Genomic DNA, 27,106 nt, shown 5'->3' with positions numbered 1-27,106 from the left:
ATGATTTCAAATTAGTATTTAAATGTAAATATTTTTTAATATAATACTGCATGATTTTTTTTATTAAAAAATATCTAGAATTTATATGTACGTTTGAATTTAACAAATTATTTTATAAGCTTTTAATAATTTCAATGTTACTCTCCTTTTATTAAAATTAATGTAGTAACCAAGTTTAACTAAAACATAAAAACTATGCTAGTACTTGATTAAGATCTTTAAATATTAATAGTCCTAAAATTGAAAGTGTAATGTAATTCAGTATTTTAAGAACTAGATAATTGGATAAATATGGTAAATAAAAGTTTAACTATATTGGAAAAGGTAAGCATGTGTAAAAAATTAAGCAAGTATAATTTTAATATTTAAATGTATATTATTAGTTTACAATGACTCCAAAGTATAATTTATTTTATTTAAACTATGATGATTTTTTTTTTTTAAAAAAGTATCCAATTAAGTGCATGCATTATATTTCAAACATTCAATTTCCCGATCCAAACATTTAGATAAGTTTTTAAATTATTATAATAAAATAACTTTGTGGTAATTTGCTTAATGTAATAGTTTTTAAATTAAATATATAAATTGTGTAGTAATTATCAAAATTACTATTATTATTTTAAATTTAAATTCAAAATTTGAAGTCAAATTTAAATATAAAAACTTGAAATAATAATAATATTTATACATATTTATAATATTTTTTAATAACAATTAGTTGTTTTCAATTCAAAATTCAATCATTATATAATTTTTTTTATAGTTTGTTATGTTTGTTGTATTTATTAGAGATGATCAAATGAGTCTACTTCGTCTCACTAAACCTTGACTAGAAAAATTTAAAACAATAATTATACTCATGAATTTTTAAAATATTGACTAATTATTACTTAAAAAAAAATTAGTGCATTAAGCTTATAAAGAACTTAAGTTCAAACTAGAGATGAATAATTTGTGAGAAAAATAATTCATGAAGACATAGTCTATAAAGAGTTTATAAATTGTGATATAAAATTACAAATGGATAAAAATATTAAATTTATAGACTCTTAGAATACCCACCTGAAAATTTATACCAATAAACTAATAAATTTTTCTAACTCTTAAAAGAGATAAATTTAGTAGACAACACCAAATTCACTTTCTTGTTTTTCTTTGGTTAAATGGAGTACATGTTTACTGTAAAATTTACAACAATTTATGTGCCAATAAAAGCTATTATGTAGGAATTCTTGTGTGGTTTTAATCTTAAACTTGATTTGGCACATCTAATAAATTCTATGCACTTAGACTTTTCACTCTATCTCAGATATTGAATTGACCCTTGTAATGCACTAAATTTTGGATCGAGCTTTTGCAGCAATCTCTCTTCTAAGAATTTTTCCTGAAGATGTCTTTGGCACACTACTGATGAATGACACCCTTCTCAATTTTTTGAAAGGTGCAACCTGTAAATACGTATAAAAATATATCCAGACAGAGCAAACATTCAAATGTGATTAATTGAACAAACAGTTAAAACAATAAAAAGTGTGATATACAAAAACTTTAACACACAAACATTATTTTTACATAACTGGTTTTTAAAATAAGATTTGGATCTGCTTATATATTATAAATTAGTTTTATTGTTAGTCGAAATTTCCAACATTTACTTATATGATTAAACAACCCTGTAATTTTGGAGCTTGTTCTTATCTGCAGAATGAGTCTTCTGTAACAGACAGTTCAAACACAGAACAAAAGGATGAAAGAAGCAATTTTGATGAAAGCAAGAACTTCCTTTTTCTTTCTCTTGACAAAAATTTACTATATTTTCATTTAAGTGAACTCTAGTTGTATCTTGGCAAGATAATCTATTTGTTTTATGAGTGACAGTAAAAAATCAACCTTTTTTTTTTTTTTATCTTTCTGTACCTGATCGGCAATGAACTTCTTAATTTCTTCTTCAGTCACTGAACTATTGGGTGAGCGAACAACATAGGCAATTGGAACCTCACCGGCCTCATCATCGGGATATCTATTCAAAGGAAGTTACTCAAGTGTGAGTTCCTAACAATTGATAACATATGATCACAAAAATCACACTATAGAACATTTATATGGTACACTTACGGTACAACAACAGCGTCTAATATTTCAGGATGAGAAATGAGAAGGCCTTCAAGTTCAGCTGGTGCAACCTAGTTACAAGGAGAAAAATAGCTTAGTTCTGAAATAAGCAGAAGGATTATGATATTGTCCAACAAACAGAGTAGCACATGCGTTATTATGAACTGAAATTTTTACAATTAACACATTAACCACTTTGGGCATGGAACATCTGTTTGATGTTCTTCAACACCCCCATTAGACCCACAAGGATTTGGTTAAGATTTCAGATATATAATCATGCAAGAAGAAAAAAATCACTTTCATTACTGGCATGGTATTTGCACTACATACCTGAAAACCTTTGTACTTGATCAGTTCTTTGATACGGTCGACCACATAAAGGTGTCCATCTTCATCAAAATATCCAAGATCTCCTGTGTGCACCCAGCCCTTTTCATCTATGGTCAATCTTGTGGCCTGTGGATTGTTGTGATAACCTGAAAATTTGAGTAATCCTCGTACTGAGTTTTTGTATAGGAAAAAGCTACACAACACATTGATGTCAAACTCCATACAAAGTATAAATATGGCAATCCTCCATATCCATCCCAGAAGAAAACATCAGAGAGAAGGAGGAATCTGAATTACAGTCTTCAATGAGGAAGTCAGAATAAAAAGTTGCAGACTTGTATCAGAATAAAGCATTCTGGTATGCCTCTACCTTTCATCATGTTCGGACCTCGCACCCATATTTCCCCCAACTGTTTAGGAGGGAGAGGCTTTTGTTTTTCCACACTCACTATTTGAGCTTCCACTCCCGAAGCCAGCATTCCTGTTGACCCAGTATGACGAATCCCTGCTCTTGGATTCTCCACAGAAACAATGCCACAAGTTTCTGTCATGCCGTAGCCCTGAAAACACCACAAAAACAAATAGTACTATGAAACATATGCAAAAACACAAGAAAAAAGTGATGAAAGTAAAATAGATAAGAAAGTGGATGAATCAAGATAACAGATTGTCAGATAACATTATATATGTTACCTGACAAACAACTACATGAGGGAAATGCTTGCCACATTCTTCCATCAACTCTTTCCCCAGAGGAGCAGCACCAGAACCTATACGCTTCAATGAAGAGAGATTGTAGTTCCGAACCACACTCTGTTGTTTCGCCATAGCAAGCAGAATAGGAGGCACTAACCACAACTTCGTCACTCTGTGCTTCTCAATGGCCTTTAAAAACGCCTCCAACTCAAACTTCTCCATAGTCACCACTGCACTCCCTCGTCGCAGAGCTGTGTACGTCACCACCGTCAGCCCAAACACGTGGAACATCGGCAAAACACAGAGGAACACGTCGTCTACCTCCCCAGCCAGGTCGTCGTCCACGCTAATCATCACAGCGGCCGCGATGAAGTTCCCATGTGTCAGGACAACGCCTTTGCTCAGCCCCGTGGTCCCGGAGGAGTACAGCAGCGCCGCCGTGTCCCCCTGCTTAATCTCACTCTCCGGCAGCTCCGTCACCGGCCCTGCCATCTCCATTAGCCCATGGAGAGTCCAGATTTTCGGTGACACGTCTGCAAGTGATCCAATAGTGTGTGAATTTAGAAACAAATGGCATACTTTAATATCACTATTAATTTAAACAATTTAAAAAAAAGAAAAACACAAAACTACATAAGCAAACAATATTGTTCGGGATGAACCGTAAAATGAAGGCTTGAGAGTCTTACCTTTAGTTGGGTCCTGATGGTTGTTGTTGGTGCTGAGAATGACGGCAGGGAGGTTGAGTTTCTTTGCTTTGTCCCATAGTTCAGGAACTGTGATCAACAGTTTGGGATTGGAATCTTTGACTTGGTTCGAGAGTTCGTGGACGGTGTAAATGGGGTTGGCTGTGGAGACAATGGCTCCGATGGCTGTGGCCGCGAGGAAGCAGACGGGGTAGTGGATAGAGTTGGGAGCAAGGAGAAGGACGACGTCGTTTTTCTTTATTCCCAATTTGAGGAAACCATGGGCGAGCCTTGCTACTCGGGCTTTGAGCTGTGCGAAAGAGAGGGTTTGAGAAGAGTTAGCATCTACGAGAGCGGTTTTGGACGGAAAAGAAGAAACGCTCTGGAAGAGAAACGAAACGAGTGAAAGGTTGGTGTTCCGTGGAAGAACCAAAGAAGGCCTCAGAGACCGGTATATTCCGTCACCACCGTACCCGGATCTATTCATTTCAGAGTTAACCATTATAATATGATAGATGAACGAAAATGGGTGTTATCTTTTGTAAATTTATACTCTCAGATGAACAAGGGAAGAAGAACAGGAAGCGGTTTCTTCCACGGATATTGTGGATTAGGTGGGAGATGATAATAAGACATCAATTGTCTTTTTAGTAGTTTCACAAGAGGAAGATGATTGTGATATACTGATGTATTAATAAGATGACTTTTTTTTTTTTTTTTGTTAAACCAGACCCAGTCAGAGGTTGTGCAATGTATCTTTGCTTATTCAGATACATTGCATGCAATTTTAAGGTATTTGAATTTCTATTTTTCTTCTCTTCAAATGCATTTGGCAATTCTCTCACTTTACAAATACTAATGGGTTGCTTTCTGTGCATTGGAGAATATGGACTGGGTAAAACCATACATTTCAATCATATCAATCCTAATCAGTATATTTTTAATCTTTTTACTAATTTTATAAAAAAATTTGTAAATCCTTACATGTGTTACATCATCATAAATGAAAATCTGTTTCAAAGTTAGAAAACCATCATGTCTGCTCTTCCAAATTTCCGTATTCATTATAGTTCACTTTTTTCGGTCTTTAAAGTCTCTCGTGGTACTAAAATCACTCTAATGATATCTATAGAATATACTTTTATTTTATACTAAACTCAGTGATAGTTCAAAAGATATTAAGTACATAAAAAAAGTATTAAATACAATCATAATTAATTGATTTATATTAGTGAATGTATAAGTCAAGACAGCTAGTTTTATAACAGTTTTATATCTGTCATATACATTGTATATAATAGCTTCCATTCTGCTATTTCAATAATACAGTACACAAGTTTCTTTTCAGTCTTCTTCTATTTCCAATAGAACTTGTATCCAGAGCCTAGGTTGCTAGGTCCGTGCTTCAGAAATCCCCACGTCTCAGATTGGTGGTTAGGCAGAGTGGTTGAAGCGTGAAGAAGATTGTCAAGATTTCACTTCTTGATCAAGTTTAAGTGGTTAGAGGATGCCTCGCAGTGATATTTCATCAGCAAATCTTCTAGTTCTTACGAAGAAAAATTGAAATAGATAGAGTATATACGGGTACTATTCAAGTATCAAGATGTGAGTGATGTTGTTGAAGGGGACTGTCAAGAGCTTGCTTCGGGTGCTCAGAAGGTTGTGGCCAGAAAGAAAGATAACAAAGTGTTGTTGATAATTCATCAATATGTTGATGATGCACATTTTGAGAAGATTCAAAATGCAATCACAACTAAAGAAGCTTGGAATATTCTCGTGCAAAGTCATGCGAGAAATGAAAAAGTCAAGAAAGTGAAACTTTAAACCCTGAGAAGGCAGTATGAGTTACTACAAATGGAAGATACTGATAGAATAAGTGAATATTTCAACAAAATACTCACAATCACGAATCAGATGAAGGGATGTGGAAAATCTATTACTGATCTTATGATAATTGAAAAGACCATGAGATCTCTGCTGCAGAAATTCAACTATATAGTGGTGGCTATAGAAGAATCAAAAGATTTGAAAAAGATGAAGATTGAAGAATTTCAAAGTTCTTTGGAAGCACGAGATGAGGTTGGTTGACAAAATTCCTGTCAAGAATGACGAGCAAGCCTTGAGAGTACATCGTGTCAAGAATGATGAAAGAAAGAAACAAAAGAAGTAGAAAGAGAAACGAGCAAAGGGAAATTGGAAGGCTGACAGAACTAAAGATTATCAAGATGACGGGTCTGATTCAGTGGGGGGAAAGGGTAGATTAAAGAAGAATAAAAAAAAGAAAGATAAAAGAAGTGTTGAGTGTTTTAATTGTCACAAGTTTGGACATTACTCATATGAGTGTTATGATAACAAGGGAAATCAAAAGAAGTATCAGGACAAGGAGGCTCATATGGCACAAGAAGATTCAGACTCTGAACCATAAACCTTAATGGTAACTATCACTGCAAAAAGTTCTAGCTCTTAGATTGAATCTTGGTATCTAGATTCTGGATGTTTGAATCACATGACCTGTCATAAGGAGTGGTTGATCAACTTTGATGCAAAAAAGAAAAACAAGGTGAAATTTGCTGATGATGACACTTTGAAGGTGGAAGGAATTGACTTTGAAGGTGGAAGGAATTAGAGATGTTGTCATTAGAAGGAAGAATGTGCATGCGGTAATCTCCAACGTGTTGTTCGTCCCTGCCATGAAGTGTAATCTATTGAGCATTGGCCCATTGGTGTAGAAAGGTTTTACAACAATCATGGGAAATTATGACAAAATCGAGTTATTTGATATTAGCAAGAATCTGATCTTGAGGAGCAAGCTTTCCAAGAACAAAACATTTCAAATCAACATGAAGGTTGTAGAAAACCTATAATGCTTGACCACCATGAAGAATGATGAGAGCTGGATGTGGCATTTGAGGTTTGGTCACTTAAATTTCAAAGATCTACAACAACTTGGTGTGAAGAACATGGTATCCGGAACACTAAATATCACAATACCTGAGAGTATGCGTGAGGCCTGCTTGGCTAGAAAGTAAACCAGAATGCCATTTCAAGCACAACTGAGCATGTGATCCAAAGATTGTTTAGAGGTTTTATACTCTGATATATGCGGACCATTTGAAGTGCCTTCATTAGCTGGAAACAAGTATTTTATTACCTTTGTGGATGAATTTAATAATATGGGTGTATGTAATCAGAATAAAAAGTAACACATTATAAATCTTCATAAGATTCAGCATATGCAGAAAGGGAGAGTGGAAAATTATTGAAGATTCTTAGAACAAATAGCGAAGGTGAGTACACCTCTAATACTTTTGAAAATCACTATCAGACTAGTGGAATTGCACATGAGGTTACCGCACTGTACACACCTCAACATAATGGACTTGCTGAGAGAAGAAACAAAACAATATTGAATATGGCAAAAAGTCTAATCAAGGAGAAAGGATTGCTACAAAAATTGTGGGATAAGGTAGTGTCAACAATTGTCTACATCCTGAATAGGTGTCCTACAAAGAAACTAGAAGGTAAAGTACCTTTAGAAGTATGGTCTGGAGTAAAACCCACAATCGGTCACTTTAGAGTTTTTGGGTCTCTAGCGTTTAGACATGTACCTAATCAGAAAAGAACCAAACTACAAGATAAATGTGAGGCAATGGTGTTCATTGGATATCATCCTACTAGAGCTTATAAACTCTATGAACCAATCAAAGAGAAAGTGGTGCTAGAAAATGAGAGTTGAGACTGAAAACTAATGCAGACTAGTCTAAAGAAAGCAGTGGTGAGTGGTATTACTGATAACTCGACACTAATAGAGCTTGAGGAAGCTGTAGGAAGCAATGCTACACCACAACATGTTGTGTCTCAAAGACCACATAGACAAAGAGTAATCCCACAAAGACTCTCTGACTTTAAGGTATATTCTGATGCACAAGTTAATGATGAGGGAGATTTGGTTCACATAGCACTAATGGCCGGAGCAAAACCTATAGATGAGAATGAAGCACTAAAGCAATCGGTTTGGAGAAATGCAATGTAGGAGGAACTCATATCCATTGAGAAGAATGGAACATGGAGACTAGTTGATCTTCCAACTGGAAAACGATACATTGGAGTAAAATGGGTTTTTAAGAAGCTGAATCCCGATGACTCAATCTCAAAGCACAAGGCAAGACTCATGGCAAAGGGGTTTCTTCAACGACAATGACTAGATTTCTCTGAAGTCTTTGCTCTAGTGGCTCGAATAGAGACTATAAGTTTGATGATAGCAATGGCTTAAAGGGATTGGTCATTGTTCCAACTTAATGTAAAATCAGCCTTCTTGCATGGACCCTTGGAGGAGGAGGTGTATGTCCAACAACCTCCTAGATTCGTTGAAAAGTGTAAAGAACATCAGGTTTACAGATTGCAGAAAGCCCTTTACGGATTGAGACAAGCTCCTAGAGTTTGGAATAAAAGCATTGATTCGTTCCTTATCAATCTCAGATTTACAAAATGTGTTGTAGAGCATGGTGTGTACACTAATCATAGATAATCTATCTCTATGTAGATGATCTACTTGTTACTGGATCAAATCCTCTAATCATAGAAGAATTCAAGAAAACTATGGAAGATGAATTTGAGATGACAGATTTGGGAAAGTTGAGTTGTTTCCTGGGTATGGAATTCACCTACACAGCTGTAGGACTGGTTTTGCATCAAAAGAAGTATGCTGGAGAATTGCTAGATAGATTCAGCACGACTTCGTGCAATGCAACAAGGAGTCTTGTAGAGGTTAACTTGAAATTGATGAAGGATGACTTTGAAGAGAATGTAGATGAGACTATATTCAAACAAATTATAGGCTCATTGCGATTTCTCTGTAATAGCAGACCAAACTTGTCATTCAGTTTGATAAGCAGATTTATGAGCAACCTAAAGAAGTCTCATATGATTGCTGCCAAGAGATTATTGAGGTACGTTCAAGGTACAACTTATTATGGGATTTTATTTCCAACTGGAAGGCATATAAAATTGAATTTGAAATGATTGGATTCACTAATTTTGATTATGGTGGTGATCTAGTGGAGAGAAAAAGCAATTCTAAGAAGCAACCAGTAGTAGCTGTGTCAAGTTGTGAAGCTTAGTACATAGCTAGAAAACTATTGTGCATGCTAAGGAATTTGGCTTAAAGAATTGATGAGAGAGTTAAAAGTTCTTTAGAGACAACAATACAAAGTTCTTTAGATATAACAATACAACTAAAAATTGACAATATTTATGCTATAAATTTATCAAAAAAATTGGTGAATCATGGAAGGAGCAAACAGATAGAGGTGAAGTATCACTTGCTTATAAATATGGTAAATAAATGAAAGATAACATTAGCTAGTGCAAGACTGAAATACAATTGAATGATGGGTTTATAAAAGCTTTAAAATTTGAGAGATTTGAATATTTGAGAAAGAAAATTAGAAAATTAGAGTAGTATCCCTTGAGTCCTTGACTTAAAAGGGAAGTATTAGTGATTGTATAAATCAATTAGTTTTATAACAATTTTATAACTTTCATATACCACTATATATAATAGCTTCCATTCTGCTATTTCAATAATACAGTACACACGTTTCTTTTCAATCTTCTTCTTATATTTCCAAAGATTTATTCGTAGTTATTATTAATTAAATATTAATTTAATCTTTATTTTGTATATAACGGAAAGATCAAGATGATTGATCCAAAAAATAATCGGAATGATTGACAAAAAACGATCAACCTAAGAATTAATCGACTCGAAGCCTAATCGATTCGTGAGTCAATCATAACTTATGACGAGAAGGATATACACTATACAAGTGCCATTTATAGTTTTCATAAATTTTATTTTCTTAATTTTATATCTTATCTGTAGTCACATAGCTCCACGATAGTGTGTGTTAGCCTCACATAACAACACATCAGCCTCACATCAATATTAAAAAATATGTAAAATAAAATATGAGAAAAGAAATGGGTGGTAAAAATCATTTATGGTAAGGTAATTTACAATTAAGCTTAGTTAAATAGCCACAGGACAAAATGTGTTCATAATATCGAGTGTCTCTCTAGCAGTCTCATCCTCATCTACTTCAACGTCTCAAGGTACAGTTACTTTCTCTTCTCCCTCTCTCTCACTCTGAATTATTCATATAAATACCAAATCCACAAATGGCAACCACAGCTTCCTTACATCGCCTTTCTCGTCTCCGATTCATAGCCAATTCCCAACCCCTTCTATCACCTTTTTCAATTCCATCGTATTTCTCTCTCACCCCCAAAACCAAGGTTCCAAATCCCTCTTTTCAATCAATGCCTCACTCCTGTCCTATGCTTATATGGTTAATGCTTTCTTTTTCTTTTTCTTTTTCTTGTTTTTCAGAAATTGAATCGATTGCGATTCTTGTCAATGGCTTCGGGACCCAAGGAATCGCCCGCCAACAACCCCGGTCTGCATACAACTCCGGACGAAGCTACCAAGGGTTACATTATGCAGCAAACTGTTAGCCCTTTTATCTTTATGCTTATCATTATTATTATTATTATTATTTTTCAGGGTTTACCTTTTGACTTCTTAACTTTGGTTTTAATTGCAGATGTTTCGAATCAAGGACCCCGAAGTGAGCCTTGATTTCTATTCTCGCGTCTTGGGCATGTCGTGAGTTTTCTTTTTTGGATACAACCTTTTATTATGTTGGTTATTTATTTATTTTCTTTCTTGCTGCTTGAAAGTGAACCTAACCTTCTTCCGAACTGAGAGTAAATACCCAAATTGGTCCTTAAAATATGATACGTCTCTGATTAAAATTTACATGTAAATGGGTCATTGAAAAATCCATTTTGTTGCATATAAGTCTTTTGAGGGTATTTGATGTCCAAATATCAATTTTTCCTTATATTTGAAATGGAGGGACTTATGTGCAAAGAGATAAAATTTTCAGGAATTTATGTATATGAAAATTTTAATGAGGAATCTATTAATCAAATCACTCTCGTGGACCAATTTGGATATTTATTCGCAAATCTAATTGGATTTTATTAGAATAAGACACTATCATCAATATCGGGGTCACATTAACATTCCCATTGAATGACAGAGGAAATAAAAATAGATAGAGAATATAAATAGAAATGATAGAAAATAAGAGTTAATTTGAAGCTATGAGCCTCATGCACACCACTTAAATGGTATGTCCTACGTCCTACACTCATCGGACACTTAACATGCATATGACATGTAGTGTTTAATTTAAAAACATTTATTTTGGGTTTTTGACATAATTATGACATGACTCAAACACAAAGTTAACAAGGACAAATTACACTCATTTTTTAAAAACTCTTAAACTTGTAAATTTGTATTATGCTTATATAAATAAGTAACCAATCCCATATAATCATGAATATTTAGATTATATATGTATTAGTGGAAATGTTTTTATTTATTCTCCTATCATAGATAATGTGAATTTATTTAACGTTGTTAATTTGTCTTAAATGGATCTCGGCTAAAGTGTCTTTTTCAATGATGACGATGATCAAGAAGGGAATGAAATGTCTTAAATGAATTATATCTTCTTTTCACTTTTTGGATTTTAGATATGGATTAGATTACTTTTGTATTAGGTGACAATATGTTTAGATTGTTATATTTGACTAACTTTTTCTATACCTGATTTGGAATATTTCAATTGAAATGATTCATAATGATGTAATGTATATATTTGTGTCTCCATGTTCTACATTTTGGATATTACACATGTCATATTGTTGAGTTTTTACCTTCTATAATAACTAGTCTAAAAGTTATATCTAAAATTATTTTTGATTAATTGGAACCAAAAAGATCTTTGTCCTGACACTCTATTAAAATTAAATTTGAACTAATATATTGTGTCTTTTGTAACGAATTCCTTGGTCTGTTTTTATATTCGCAAATATTGTGTCTGTGACCAGATTCCTTTTTATTAGAATTTTTTCTCCGTTGTCAATGCTATGAATGCTGATGACAGTTTGTTGGTTGGTTTAGTTTGCTTAAGAGGCTGGATTTTGTGGACATGAAGTTCAGCCTGTATTTTTTGGGCTATGAGGTATGACATATTTTTGAACCTATTTGTGGGTGAAAATTTAGTCCTGCTAATTGGAACACTGGATGTGGATTATGTATATACTGTGATGGCAATATTAAATCTTCTGTAAATAATTCTTACTGACAACTTTCTCTCAGCTCGTATACACAGTTTTTCTAATTTTTGTAGATATGCTCTTGATATTTTTCTTCCACCTTTTGTCTTTTAGGATACGTCAAAAGCTCCGAGTAATCCAGTTGATAAAACAGTTTGGACCTTTTCCCAGAAGGCTACAATTGAACTGACACAGTAAGGAATATAAACTTGTTTATTTCTTTATCCCAGCAGTCTCCTATCTAACAATCACAATAATGTACAGTAATTGGGGTACTGAAAGTGATCCAGAGTTCAAAGGATACCACAATGGAAATTCTGAACCTCGCGGCTTTGGTATGTGTGATATTTCATTTAATTTAATTTGGTAATTGCCACGGTGCAGTTTGTACTATAAAGCCTTTTTATTTTCTTGATTTGGTGATTACAGATTGTTATCTCAGAAAAAAAGCTGAATTACTGGCTATCATTGCCCCTTGTAGTTGCAAAATTTAGGTGATGCTTTGAGATAACATGTTTCATGAAATACAGAGTTGTAAACATCTTTTGTTAAAAAATTCTCGTGTACACCTTAGCACAGTAATTGGTTCTTTTAAAAATGTCTACAGAGACATTAATTTGATCAAATGATGAATTTCGTTGGTCTTCATCTTTTGAAATGTTTATAGTAACTAAACGATGTTAGATCCTGTGAAAATATCCAGTATTATCTTTATTTTAGCATACCTATGAATATCTTATGTGTTAGTGTCTGAATTTCCTCGCCATCTATCAGGATTGGCTACCATATTTCCATATCTCATGATTTTGTTTTCCTTTTTAATTAGGATTATGATTAGCATAAAAAAGGGTTAGTACTCTGTTTTTTTGGATAAATAGGGGATTGAATTCTGATAGTAAATTGTTTCTGATTACAGGACACATTGGCATAACTGTTGATGACACAGTAAAGGCATGTGAAAGATTTCAGAATCTGGGAGTTGAGTTTGTTAAGAAACCAGATGAAGGTAACAAATTTCTTTAGTTTTCAATTTATTCTAGCTTTCTAGTGGTTCTCATGTACATTTTCGAATATATTGTCATTTTTAACATCTATGAATTGTTTGTGTTTTATGTCTGTTTTACAATACAGGACAACATGAATTCCTTTTGTTCCATGCAGAATAATATATTATTATATTCTTTTGTGGTCTGTATGATTCGAGTGCTTGATGACATCTATATTTAATTCTAGAGATGTGCACGGATAACCTGAGTATGAAATATTAAAAAGCTTGGGTTTGAGTTGAATAAGCTAGACATAGTATATTACTCTGTAGTTGTCAATCTGTCATTCATATCGGGGTTACTTGGAATTGAAAGTAAATATCCAAAAAATGCGTTTAATTTGTTGAAAAACCTTCATTGCCTTGGTTGAAAAACTCCTGCGTGTTAAAGTAGTAGGCCCCGCAGGGAGAGGCCTAACCTGGAAAGAAGTCATCAGTCTTTTGGCACCACAAGTGAAACGAATGCACTGTGACATCGTCATGCTGATGAAGGCGAGGTGGAGCTGTTCAGCTGGTTTGCTTTGCTGCTTAGAATGCTAAAACTTGTCTGCCTTTGCATCCACTCTATTTGATCAGCACCTTCAGATGCTGCTGCGAATCTTTCCCACCAGCTTTGTATCCATGATCGTCTGAACTCTTCTAGTGCTGTTGTTCGTGCACCAACACACTGTTCTGCTCTGTCTCAGAGTCATCATTGTCATCACCCCAACACTTCCCGTGTTTTGAAGCCACCTTGGAGTTGCCAGATGCATTATGGGACCCTTTATTGGTGGAGCACAGAAAGAACAATTGTACAGTATCACGAAAAGAAAAACTACAGAGAATAAGAACCATCTCCTCACAAGTTTTGGTGTACGGTTGTGGTTTCAACTGTTATAAGTATTGCGATTATGTTATATATAGATTAATAAGACAACCTACCAGAATTACCAAATGCCTACGACAGTACCCCATCCCTTGCTTGCACTTTAACTTAATTATAACTAGATGAAAAAAACCTAAACAGAACAATGTTCCGTCCTAAACAAAAACTTTCTTCTCTCTATACGAGAAATGCAGTTGAAGGTATATATTATTAGGAGAAAAGATAGTAGGCTGGCTGTCATTATTACGCCTATTAATAAAAAGCAGTTAGGGAAATTAGGGTGATTGTATCTATTTAGGAATGCTGAACCTGTGGACAACAATTAGATTTTATTCTTATTGATCAATGGAATCACTCAGTTGACTTCTGTATGGATGCCGGTGCTACTGTGATCTGATTTTTGTGTTAGTGCAATGATTAAAGAAAATGGATCAAACTTTACTTGCACAGCTATCTGGACGTGGGGCTGATAATTGTTGGCTGCAATTTTTTAGTAGCCTAGTAATGCACAAATGTTGAATGTTGATGGTAGATGTCGGAATTTTGCTGATTGCGTCAGACTTTTCCAGCATTACTACTGCTTCAAATATCACTGCCTAGTTTTCTTTATTTTTGAATTATTTTCTGCAGGGAAAATGAGAGGTATAGCATTCATCAAGGACCCTGATGGATACTGGATTGAAATCTTTGATCTAAAAAAAATAGGAAGTGTTACTCAAAGTGCATCTTAGGCTTAAGATACCCCCTTCAGGTACATACTCTGGTTTTCTATTCCGTTGCCTTTATTTTCCGGGCAAGCCCTTGAATGCAACTCTTTACCGAATACGATTTGTTTTGTCTCTCTCTTTGTTTAGGGCTAAGGGTTTCCTCATGTTTTTTGCTATGAAATCTTCTGATTGTTGTTGCAGGCGGGGTCTTGTGTGATAAATTTTCATATCCCCACCGATTTTAACTGGGTCTTTGCTCCTGAAGAGTGTGTAGTGTTTTTTAAGCTTCCCTTCAAGGATGAATGATGTTGTGAGACCAGAATAAATAAGGATTGTGGTGACTTCTACTTTTGCAATGGATGTATGATACAAGTATGCTTTCCAGAAAAGTAATAATATGTAAGAACGTTTGCTTTCCTGTGATTATGCATGACATCCTCTTACATTGGTTTTGCATATATTCTGCAATTGGCTCCTTTGCTAGGGTTGGATTAAGACTGAAAAACGCATTCTAGAATTGAATGAGAAGTACTCCAAGATCTTAGGGGTGTAGTAAAGTTCAAACTTTACCATAGTTGTATAGCTATTAATAATAGCGGAGAAACCCAACCTCACCCATGCTCAATGCTATGAACTAGCAAGAAATTTGTCGGACTTTTATATAGTTCTCATAATTCTATATGTTAAATTAATAAGTAACAAATAAATAAAAAGTTAATAATTAAATTCAATTTTTAGTTTAATGTGGAATTGTTTGTTTGTTATCTTACTATTATAATTTGTTTTCATAATCATAGAAGATGGAGGTATAAAAATAACATCTGAACTCAAACATATATAAATATATACAGTAATAGTAAATTATTTGTGAAGATGGGACGAGAAGTTAAATTGCCTCACTTGATAAGCAATTTTTTCCCCTTCCCAATCTCGCTAGGGATTATTAGATGCGGAACCATAGAATAATCAGTTGCCATATCTAATGCGTGCTCAAATTAGAGGATTCCTTGACCAGAAAAAAGAAAAGTTTCTTCAGAAGTAACTACTTTATATGATTTCAAATGAAATAAAATTCATTCTAACCTAATTATATAATAAACATATAGATAGTAGTTTTTGTATAATAATTGAATTTAGTTAAGAAAATAATTTTATAGTTAATCATATGAATATTATGAACAAATATTTTATACAAGTTACTATTTGCTTAAATAGTAGATATCTTACACCATTTGCTTGAAAAAAATAAAGACGTAAGAATACATCTTAAGTATTTTATCCCAATTATTGTTTAATTGTATTGAATCAATGTGTCCAATGAAAAAATATAAACTCAACTCATCTCAATTCATTAGAACTTAGTTGGATTGGATTAACAATTGGATTAAGTTCAATTCAATTATACTCACTTTTATTAAGAACTCTTACAAGCTTGGATATAGTTGTAATTTGATATCCTTTGGTTATAGTTTCATTAATAAAATATCATTGAATTTATTGTCCAATTTAAATTAATAAATGAAAATTTGATTTAGACTATGTTTGGATAAAATAGATAAGAGGTGAGTCAGAAATTTCAAAAGTAACCAGATTTAGACTATATTTTTATCAGAAATTCTGGAATGGTTGTTTTACTTTGCAACCCTAATCATTTCATCCTGCACTTTCATTTTTTTTTTAATTTCAAAACTGTTTTCAGAATTCAAAAACCTCTGCATTTCATTTCATTTGTTGTGTGTTCATTGAATTTTAAAATTTGATTAAAGATTTCTCTTCACTGAATTTCAAAATCTGATAAAAAAAAAATAAGGTCATTTTTTAAAATTGGAGGTGTAGGATGAAATCATTAGAAGTGCAGGATGAAACAACCTTTTGGAATTGGGCATTTTATGTGGATTGGTCTACAATTTGAGAAATTTTTCATGGGTGTTTCATCCTGCACCTTTTATTTTGTTTTTCATTTTGTAACTCCAAAATTACAGATATAATCTTCAACCTTTTATTATTATTTTTTTACTTTTTCTCTTATCTCTTCATTTATTGTACTCCTTTTATTTCTTAATCAGCTTTCGAAAAACGATTAAAAATTCAACTATTTAAAGTTTGAAATACGTTTAAAAACTAAATATAGTTTTAACCAATATACTTCAAAAATGAAGAAATATATTTCGAAATACGTTTATGAAAAAACATATTTTAAAATACGTGTAATGAAAAAAATGTACTTCGAAATACGTTTATTTCTTAACTTATTTTCTTTTAAAAAAACATATTAAATTTAAAATAATAAATAATAAATTTTGAAAAATAAAAATAAATAATAAAATATGAAAAAGATTAACAAAATTTCAAATAAAAAAAATAACCAAATACATTTACAATATTTAAAAAAATCAAATCAAAAATTTCAAATAAAAAATAACAACCAAATACAATTATAATATTTTAAGAAATTAAAAATAACAACTAAATAAAAAATATACTTTTTTGTTGCTTTAAAAATCAAATAAAAAATAAACGTATTTTGAAGTACGTTTATTTCTTAAATGTATTTCAAATTTTAAATTATTGAATTTTTAACTGATTTTCAAAAATTGATTAAAAAATAAAAAGAGAACTGATAAGAGAAAAAAAAATAATTTAATGAAAGGTTGAAAGTAATATTTGTAATTATGGAAATACATAATGAAAGAAGAAAAGTGCAGGCTGAAACATCCATTTCTGATGACTGTTTCTTTCTGGACCCATCAAATATGTGAATTTCCGGATTTTATTTTCGGAATACACTAGACCAGTTTCAAATATATATTTTCCGAAGATACTAATCAATAATATAATGGATTTTCTTTTCCAAAAGTATATATTATCTCTCGGGAAACACGAATCCAGATATCAAATTTCCAGCATCCACCCGTATTCTGGATAAAAAATTTCAAAAGGTTTTTATTCTCGTAATGGGGTACAGGAAGAAATTGAGGAAGAAACAGCCTTTCTCATGTTAGGCAAATCCTATTATGTTAGGCAAATCCTTTCCCTTTGCTTCACAACTACTAACTTCTTAATAATTCATTAATTAATTCAATAAAATGTAACTTCAATTTATGAGTGATATTTTCATTCAGTATCAAACTTGGACATTACTTGATCCTACTTTTATGTTCAGTAAATTAACTATTTCTGTTCATCTAATAAAAAAATTGTTATGTTCTCATGTCAATTTATGAAATGCATAAATTTGACAATTTTACTATTGTGATCATTTTTATAAAACTTAAAATTCATACATTTGAATTTTAAGAGAGTTCATAACCCTTGAAAATATCAGTTTGTTTGATATCGATTGGAATTGCAAATATTTAAATATATTTTACGATTGAAATAAATATTTATTTATTTTTCTTATGGTAAATCATATATTCTTTATTAATATCTGTACTGTAGGATACTTAATTCCCCACAGGTCAATCAACAGCCCGACAACAGTCGATCACCAATAGCCCGACAACAGTCGATCACTGTACTATGGGACACCTAATCCCCCAAAGGTCGACCAATAGCCCGACGACAGTCGATCACAGAGCATGGTCGACCGCTTGGTCCTCGACAACCAACATCGCGACAATTAACAATCACACGACACACGACATGTCGCCTAGCCATGTCGACACACAGTATGTCCGACATACAGGACGCAATGTCATAGAGGGCAGCTACAAATAAGCAGTTACACATGTTACACATAATTAGCTAACCAACACCATGAATCACGGAGGTAGTTGACTCGGTATCAATACACAATCTGGCAGTTACAACTCCTAGGCAGTCAGCTTCGGTAACTGACCGGATTGCCAGGTAACGGTTTATTATTACTGTTTTAAATACACAGAGCATCTGAGAAAAAAGGTACGTTTTTCCCCTAAGAAGAAAGATATTCTTATTTTCAGAGAGATATTCTTATTTTGAGACAACACCCTTGTTGACTTGAGCGTCGGAGTATCTTTGCAGGTACCCAGCCCACCTTGTTCAAAGGAGACAGAAAAAAGGTAACACAGTGAAAGCAGCACAGAGAGACAGCGCAGAGCAAGTTTGTTAGGTTCGTATCTCGTTCTCCACACCCCTACTGAAACATTTTGGCGCCCACCGTGGGGCCCGAGATTACTATCCCAACAACGACCACCGGAGCTATGGAAAATTCAGATACGCACGATTTGATCAGGCAACTGCAAGCGCAAGTTGAGGCACAGGCACAAACCATGCAGGAGATTCAGCGCAAGCATGCAGAGGAGATGGCGGCATTGAGAGCGCAAATCCCAACACCAGAGTTATCTGCTTCAAACAGGCAGGAGGATAACGAAGCGAGCCATCATGGGGACCCTCCGAACGGGTTGGTGGAGGAAGGAGGGGGCCTACTCCTGCGCGCCTCACCAACCTGCTTCCATTCACGGAAGCCATCATGCAAGCGAATATGCCGGACAAGCCTCCCCCAACTCTGGAACGCTATAATGGATCTGAAGATCCTGATGACCATCTACGCAATTTTATCGATACCATGGCATTCTACACAGACAGCGATCCGGTTATATGCAGAGCTTTCTCTTTATCCCTTAAGGGTGAAGCTTTGGAATGGTTCCATAAACTTCCCCGCAATTCCGTAGATTGCTTCGCAACCATAGAATCCTTATTCCGAAAACAGTACGCAGCCAATCAAAAGCCGGCAATGACTGCTACGGAGCTCGTCCATACCAGGCAGGAGAAGGATGAGACTCTGAAAGCTTTTATGCAGCGATATATCGAAACGGCCAGGCGAGTGCCGGATATTACTCCCACTTTCATCATCAGCAATCTGTCATCCTGCTTAAGGCCGGGGCAGTTCTCGGAACAGTTATATGCTGATCCCCCGTCATCCATGGAAGAATTGCAATCCACTGTGGCAAAATTCATTCGCATTGAAGACCACCGTAATGCCAATGCCAGAAAGAAGCACCACCAAGATATCCCCAACCAGGAAACTAAAAAAACGAAGCGACCCCCCAACGACTACAGACCGGACCGAGCACCTCGGAAGGAGTCGGGGTGGATATCTAAATATGATCACTACACGACCCTCAACGCCCCCAGGGCGAGGGTACTAGAAGAGGCCTTACACACCGAACTTCTCACAGCGCGGCGAAAGACCACCCCAAAGAACGCCGATAGGAACAAATCTTGTCGGTTCCACATGAACCAGGGGCACGACACGGAAGAGTGCAATACGGTAAAAGACGAGTTAGAACGGCTCATCCGTGCGGGTTATCTCCAGAGTTACATCAAGGAGAGAGTTACCGCAAGAGCAACAACTCCTCGTCGAAGGGACCCTCCCAGGCGAAGTCCCCGGCGATCTCCCCCTAGAGATGATCGACACCGCAGGCGATCACGCAGTCCGCCTCGACGCATAGAGAGGGAACGCTCAGTCCGGGGCCGCATCGACACTATATCTGGTGGTTTCGCTGGAGGAGGCGTGTCGTCTTCAGCGAGGAAACGACACTTGAGACAGCTGAAATCGGTCCATATGGTCGAGCGACAGGCTCGGTCGATCCCGGACATCACGTTCACGAATGCTGACTTCCACGCTCCAGACCCTGATCATGATGATCCTATGGTCATCACGGCTAACATAGCTCGGTATGATGTCAGCAAGGTCCTCGTTGATCAAGGAAGCTCGGTCAACATTTTATATTGGTCCACTTTTCAGAAAATGGACCTATCCGAGGATCTCATCGCCCCATTTAATGAGCAGATTGTCGGATTCTCAGGAGAGCGAGTAGACACCAGGGGATACCTTGATTTGCGAACTCGACTCGGAACCAGTCGGGAGGCACCTGAACTTCGAGTTCGATTCTTGCTGGTCGAGGCGAACGCATCATACAACGCCTTGCTAGGGCGTCCCTGTCTGAACGCATTTGGAGCAATTGTGTCTACTCCTCACCTCGCCATGAAGTTCCCAACAAATCATGGTACTATTTGTACGGTGAGGGCCGACCAGCGAACGGCCCGACAGTGTTATGTGGCGGGGTTAAAGGTCACCCCCTTTATTCCAACAAAGAGGACAAAAGTAGTCGACGCAGCAGTAGTCGACCTAGACCCCCGAACCAATGTGGACGAGCGCCTTCATCCGCAAGGCGAAGTCAAGCTCCTATCCCTGACGAGTGACACGTCTAAAACCACCAGCATCGGCAAGGATCTCACCTCAATCGAGGAGCAGGCCCTAAGTCAGATACTGCGAAACAATGCAGACTTATTTGCATGGACAGCCGCCGACATGCCAGGAATTCACCCAGGAGTTATGTCCCACAAATTGTCCATCTTCAGGGAGGCGCGACCAGTCGCCCAGAAGAAGCGTAGGTTCGGAGAAGAAAAGCGTCAAGCCATTCAAGTCGAGATCGACAAGCTGATAAATGCCCGATTCATCAGAGAGTTAACATATACCACATGGCTGTCGAACGTGGTTATGGTCAAGAAGTCAAACGGTCAGTGGCGGATGTGTGTCGATTTCACTGATCTCAACAAGGCATGCCCCAAAGACTCATACCCCTTGCCCAGCATCGACCGCCTTGTAGATGGAGCTTCTGGTCATGTCATTTTCAGTTTTCTGGACGCTTACTCGGGGTACAACCAGATCCCAATGTACCACCCCGATCAAAGCAAGACAGCCTTTATCACTGAACGCGCCAATTACTGCTATGAAGTAATGCCGTTTGGATTAAAAAATGCCGGAGCCACTTATCAACGCCTCATGGATAAGGTCTTCCATCATCAGATAGGGCGTTGCATGGATGTGTATGTGGACGACATGGTAATTCGCAGCAATTCTATAGACCAGCACCTGCAAGATTTGAAGGAGGTCTTCGGGCAACTCAGACGATACAGCATGCGCCTCAACCCTTCCAAATGTACTTTCGGCGTCCCAGCCGGAAAATTCTTAGGATTCTTGCTTACACGTCGAGGCATTGAAGCCAACCCCGACAAATGCAGGGCGGTACTCGACATGACGGCTCCGAAGACCCTAAGAGAGGTACAGCGTCTTGTGGGTCGCCTAACCGCCCTGTCACGGTTTATTCCAAAGCTGGCCGAACACATCAAACCCATCCTGAAGAATTTGAAGAAGGGTTCCACTCGACACTGGGACGAGGATTGTGAGACTGCATTCAACTCTGTCAAGCGCATCCTCACTAGTCCTCCAATTATGGCTCGACCAGACGAGGGGTTCGACTTACAGCTATATATCTCAGCTTCCCAGCATGCTGTCAGTGCTGCCCTGATACAAGAAGCACCCTCCTTCAAGTTGATCTACTTCATCAGCCGTACACTGCAGGGGGCGGAGGAACGATATTCTCGAATCGAGAAGCTCGCCTTGGCCCTTCTCAACGCCTCTCGACGACTTCGCCCGTACTTCCAGAGCCATCAGGTGGTAGTCCGTACGGATCATCCCATAGCCAAGATCCTCCGCAAGCCAGATTTAGCAGGGAGAATGGTTGCCTGGTCCGTGGAACTATCCGAATTCGGACTCCGTTACGAGCCACGCGGATCCATCAAGGGTCAGCATCTGGCAGATTTCGCAGCTGATCTCACATCTACACCGGCCGACTCCCCTACCACATGGCTACTCAGTGTCGATGGTTCCTCCGACAAGAGGGGAGGTGGAGCCGGGATCGTTCTAGAAGGCCCGGACGGTGTGGTCGTAGAGCAAGCCATCATATTTAAATTCCCTGCCAGCAACAACCAAGCCGAATACGAAGCCTTGGTTGCAGGCTTATCTTTAGCCCGAGAATTCTCAGTCGATCATTTAGAGTGTCGGATGGACTCAAAGTTAGTAGTCAGCCACGTCAACGGCACCTATCAAGTCAAGGATAATCAACTGCTGCGATACTTCCACAAGGTTCAAACCTTACTACAAGGCTTCGTCACAGTTAATATCATCCATGTACCCAGGGAACAAAACGCAAGGGCCGACCTATTGTCTAAGTTAACTCATTCTAAGGAGCGAGCACAGCTATCATCTGTTATTAGAATGACCCTCGACCATCCTGGGGTAGAAACTTTCGCCACCGATGTGTCGGCGCCCGTAACCGACTGGCGACAGAAAGTCAAAGATCTTATGGAGCAGCAGGACAAAGGAGGTAGCATTACGGCAGTCGACTCCAAGAGAATCGCGCGTTTTGTATGTATAGGCGACGACCTATACCGTCGTGGTTTTAGCTATCCTCTATTGAAGTGTATATCCGCGGAAGAGGCAGACTATGTGCTACGTGAACTACACACCGGGATATGTGGATTTCACTCTGGCAAGCGGACCTTGAGAGGCCGTGTTCTCCGTGCTGGATACTACTGGCCCACTCTCGACCACGACTGTGAGACATTCGTCAAGAAATGCATCTCCTGTCAAGCACATGGCCACGATATCCGTGCACCTCCCGAAGACTTGCACAATATTGTCTCTCCTTGGCCATTCGCCCAGTGGGGTCTCGACATAGTGGGACCACTGCCAGTCGCCAAAGCACAAAACAAATTTCTCCTCGTGGCGGTCGACTACTTCACAAAATGGATCGAGGCGGAGCCATTATCCATCATCAGTGCGCAACGAGTGCAGAAATTCATTTGGCGCCTAATCTGTCGGTTCGGTCTCCCTAAAAAGATCATTACCGACAACGGTCGCCAATTTATTGAACGCAAGTTAGAGGATTTTCTCAGCAGTTTGGGCATTAAGCATGTCACGTCATCAGTCGAACACCCTCAAACAAACGGCCAAGCCGAGGCCGCAAATAAAGCCATCCTGACAGAATTAAAGAAGCGACTCGGCGAAGCCAAGAGTTTATGGGTAGAGGAGCTGCCAGAGGTCCTGTGGGCATACAGATGCACTCCCCACGGATCTACAGGTGACACGCCATTCAACTTAACATACGGCACCGATGCCATGCTCCCGGTCGAGATAGGCGAACCCTCATTAAGACGACAAATCACTGATATGTCACTTAATGAAGAGCAATTACGGACAAACCTCGACGTACTTCCTGAACGTCGAGAGGTGGCCACCATCCGCGCAGAGGCCCAGAAACGCATACTATCTCGACGATACAACACAAAAGTCAAGCCCAGAGCCTTCAAAAGCGGCGATCTGGTATGGCGAAAGCGGGGAGAAGCTCGGAAGAATCGAGCCCATGGCAAGCTTGCAGCTAACTGGGAAGGACCCTTTCGGGTTACAGAAGACGTGTCGAACGGTGCATATCGCCTCCAACAGCTTGACGGACAACCAGTTCCCAATACCTGGAACGCCACTCATCTTAAATATTATTTTAGCTAATATCCGTTTATTGTTCATTTCTTTTCACAACTCTATCAAGTTCAGTTATCAAATAAAGATTACATTCCATCATGCTTATTGTCTCGATTCATTTATCAATGTTATGATGTCGAGTCCCAAGGCTGTTTATCAATGTTATGATGTCGAGTCCCAAGGCTGTTTATCAATGTTATGATGTCGAGTCCCAAGGCTGTCGTACAGGACACTTCCACCTACAAAGGATTTAAGAGCAGACCCATTAATCGATGTTCGCCCTTGAACATCCAACACAAGTGGAATACACTCACATTAATCGATGTTCGCCCTTGAACATCCAACACATGTGGAATACACTCCCATTAATCGATGTTCGCCCTTGAACATCCAACACAAGTGGAATACACTCACATTAATCGATGTTCGCCCTTGAACATCCAACACATGTGGAATACACTCCCATTAATCGATGTTCGCCCTTGAACATCCAACACAAGTGGAATACACTCCCATTAATCGATGTTCGCCCTTGAACATCCCACACACGTGGAATACACTCCCATTAGTCGATGTTCATCCTTGAACATCCAATATCTGGTAGAGGTTCACCCTCGAACACCCAGTATTTTCTTCACTCTACCATCGTTCTCAACTGTCACACGACATGCTATCAACACACTCGACACTCACACTTAGCGATCACTACAGCAAATACATTGCAGAATCAGCTAAGTTAAAAAGCAAACCGCAAAGTCACCAAACATACAAGTCGAGCATTCATAAAATTATCAAAGTTTAGCATTCATAGTCGTCAACCAAATATTCAAGTATGTATCTACAGACCTTTCCTACATCCTAATCTATTACAATCTTAGACGAGTCGCCTTCAGCAGCATCAGCATTCTCCTTGGCGGGCTCGTCTACTTCCATCGCTCCTTCGGGCTCGTTGTTGACGGCCACCTCTTCATCCTCTTCCCCCTCCAGGACAGCATCCTCTGGTATTTCTTTCAAAGGCTTCAGGTGGCCTTCATGCACGTCCTTACGGACGTCAAATTCAACTCCTTTGGTGGATACTTGAAGCAAGTGCCCGACTTGCCTCAAGGCTTTCCTGAAGCCCTTCTTATGTTCATCCATAACCGCATCTTTCAGCTCCTCAATCAACTCCTTATGTTCAAAGACTTCTACCTTCAGCGCGTTCCTCTCTCGGGCCACTATCAGCATGGAATTCTTTGCTTGATCCAGGTCCCGCGCCATCTGCTCGCGTTCTTGTTGGAAGGCCACATCAGCTTCCTTCAAACGTACCTCGCCCTCCTTCAAACGTTCTTCCATACGCTTCTGCCTGGCCTCACAGCCAGCATGGACCTCGCCTAGCTCTTTCAGTTGGGCACGCACCTTTTCTAACTCAGACCGCATCTGACCCCTATCCGAAGCATACGCCAGATGCCAAGCCAGCGCTTGGGCTCGTGTATTCATCTCCAGCAAGCTGTCAGCAATTTGTTGCTCGCTCATGTTCTCGATCACCTTCTTCTCTGAAGCGTCCAGGTTGAGGTCCACTCTATGACCCGGCATGAAGGCGCGATCCCATATGCCCAGCGGAAGGGGACGTTCAGTATCTTCAACCACCTCCTTACTTTTCTTTGACGCCTCGCGATTAGGGTCGACTGTCTTGGCTTTCCTTTTGCGCACAAGGGGCACCTCAGCTTGTGTTGTCTCCCCAACCGACGCCACTGCGACTGGAGGTGGACCAGATGGTGGTACCTGGGAGCGTTGTTGCTCAACAGACGACCCTGGCCGATTACCTTCATCCCTCTCGCTATCAATGCTCTGAAACCAACTGATACCCCTACCTTTCCTTCCCATTATCTCTGCAAACACAAACATCCACCCACACTGGTCAGCAACAACATAATAATTTACAAAAGTAGTGGGTAAAGACACATACCAAACACCCTCGCCCCCGCGTCATCGAACTCGAGGCAATCTATAATCTGACGTGAAGAGAAGGGGCGGGGCAACGAGGTCAACACACTCAAAGCCTCCAACTCTTCAATCGTCATCTTATCCTCCGGCCACGAGGTAAATTTCAGAGGCTCCTGTGTCCAATATAAGGGAAATCTGGGATTCCCCTCACCATCAAAAAAGAACCGTCGACCAGCATCGGTGATCGACACCTTAAAAAATTTTTCCTTAAAACCCCTATACGATTGCAGGTAAAGCTCTAAAATTGCGTTACCTGGTTCTGAAATCAGTGATACCCACCCCTTCGTCGCAAGCGGGCGACATCTAAAGAAGTACAAAAACAAGCCTACAGTAGGCCTAATTCCTAACACCCCACACAACACTCCGAAGGCCTGTACATATCCCCAACTATTGGGATGCAGTTGGCTAGGTGCAACATTCAAGGTTCGCAAAACATCTATTTGGAAAGTGGTGAACGGCAATCTTACATACAAATCGTAGAATAACGCAGCATAACAGTAAAAAAATTCATCAGCAGCATTCTCCCTCCCATGACAAACCCTCTCATCCTCCCGACACGCTACCAATTTCACACAAGTCTGATATCCTAGGGTCCTCAACACACAACTATTCTCAATCCAATCCATAAGGATGGCCCTACTCCCAAATTGACTCCTCAGTTCCTTTACCTCACGCGCCGCCCAGGCGTATTCATCTCCGCTAATCAGAGATATCAGGCGTCCCCCTGGACCCTCACCACATACGTTTCCATATACGAAGGCTCTCTCCCCATACGGTACTGTAGTAATTGCGGCACATTCCACCGTAGATGACGGCCCCGGCGTTTCACCCCCAGTATCCCGCCCCCTCCCTTCCATGATCAATAGTAAGTACACTAAGACGAAAGAGATTCTAGGGTTACCTGGTTGTTTCTCGTAGTAGCGAAGGCAACGAAATTGACGAAGAAACAATCTCGTTCGCAGTATACACTCTCAGTATTTGCTCTTCTGCCAAAGTGAATAAACCTCTTTTGAGTCGTGTTGAAGAAGCCAAACCGTTTAATTATCAGATGCCGTAGGATTATTTTTAATCTAACGGCTCCTAGTTGGCGTCCCCTCCTTTCCCTAAAGGAGCGGGAAAACCCTAAATTTCGTAACGCCGCGCACAGCTGTCATCCACATCTCCTCGTTTCTT

At 38.3% G+C, this 27,106-nt stretch overlaps 3 protein-coding genes across 4 annotated transcripts; 1 reads left to right on the top strand and 2 right to left on the bottom strand.

Moving 5' to 3' along the window:
- Positions 1-982: 982 nt before the first annotated feature.
- Positions 983-4,552, bottom strand: LOC124826919 (putative CoA ligase CCL7). Its single transcript, XM_047299885.2, has 7 exons — positions 3,834-4,552; positions 3,142-3,677; positions 2,819-3,008; positions 2,449-2,594; positions 2,119-2,186; positions 1,921-2,023; positions 983-1,451 (listed from the first exon to the last, which is right to left on the bottom strand). The coding sequence occupies exons 1-7, from the start codon at positions 4,330-4,332 to the stop codon at positions 1,338-1,340; spliced, it is 1,656 nt and encodes a 551-aa protein (XP_047155841.1). The 5' UTR covers positions 4,333-4,552; the 3' UTR covers positions 983-1,337.
- A 5,238-nt stretch (positions 4,553-9,790) lies between these two features.
- Positions 9,791-15,058, top strand: LOC124826918 (lactoylglutathione lyase family protein / glyoxalase I family protein). 2 transcript variants are annotated; one of them, XM_047299883.2, is made up of 9 exons: positions 9,791-9,944; positions 10,222-10,341; positions 10,436-10,497; positions 11,869-11,929; positions 12,138-12,217; positions 12,288-12,358; positions 12,940-13,029; positions 14,564-14,684; positions 14,842-15,058. In XM_047299883.2, the coding sequence occupies exons 2-8, from the start codon at positions 10,249-10,251 to the stop codon at positions 14,662-14,664; spliced, it is 558 nt and encodes a 185-aa protein (XP_047155839.1). In that variant the 5' UTR covers positions 9,791-9,944; positions 10,222-10,248; the 3' UTR covers positions 14,665-14,684; positions 14,842-15,058. The 2 variants fall into 2 exon arrangements, with proteins under 2 accessions (XP_047155839.1, XP_047155838.1); XM_047299882.2 differs by lacking the exon at positions 9,791-9,944 and adding an exon at positions 9,958-10,127.
- A 9,750-nt stretch (positions 15,059-24,808) lies between these two features.
- Positions 24,809-26,790, bottom strand: LOC148201716 (uncharacterized). Its single transcript, XM_088109175.1, has 2 exons — positions 25,896-26,790; positions 24,809-25,818 (listed from the first exon to the last, which is right to left on the bottom strand). The coding sequence occupies exons 1-2, from the start codon at positions 26,788-26,790 to the stop codon at positions 24,809-24,811; spliced, it is 1,905 nt and encodes a 634-aa protein (XP_087965301.1).
- Between the last annotated feature and the right edge of the window lie 316 nt (positions 26,791-27,106).

The sequence above is a fragment of the Vigna umbellata genome, chromosome 3 (assembly GCF_029865625.1).
Source record: "Vigna umbellata cultivar VRB3 chromosome 3, Vumbellata_1.0, whole genome shotgun sequence".
Taxonomy (NCBI): Eukaryota; Viridiplantae; Streptophyta; class Magnoliopsida; order Fabales; family Fabaceae; genus Vigna; species Vigna umbellata.
This window is presented reverse-complemented; position numbering and strand designations above follow the sequence as displayed.

Coding starts and splice junctions, on each gene's coding strand:
- LOC124826919 (XM_047299885.2), bottom strand. CDS start 4,332: ATGGTTAACTCTGAAATGAATAGATCCGGGTACGGTGGTGACGGAATA. Junction 2,024..2,118: donor TTAGACGCTGTTGTTGTACC/GTAAGTGTACCA, acceptor TCCTTTGAATAG/ATATCCCGATGATGAGGCCG. Junction 1,452..1,920: donor AGAAGTTCATTGCCGATCAG/GTACAGAAAGAT, acceptor ACGTATTTACAG/GTTGCACCTTTCAAAAAATT.
- LOC124826918 (XM_047299882.2), top strand. CDS start 10,011: ATGGCAACCACAGCTTCCTTACATCGCCTTTCTCGTCTCCGATTCATA. Junction 10,128..10,221: donor CTCTCACCCCCAAAACCAAG/GTTCCAAATCCC, acceptor CTTGTTTTTCAG/AAATTGAATCGATTGCGATT. Junction 10,342..10,435: donor GTTACATTATGCAGCAAACT/GTTAGCCCTTTT, acceptor TTTTAATTGCAG/ATGTTTCGAATCAAGGACCC.
- LOC148201716 (XM_088109175.1), bottom strand. CDS start 26,790: ATGGAAGGGAGGGGGCGGGATACTGGGGGTGAAACGCCGGGGCCGTCA. Junction 25,819..25,895: donor CGCGGGGGCGAGGGTGTTTG/GTATGTGTCTTT, acceptor TTGTGTTTGCAG/AGATAATGGGAAGGAAAGGT.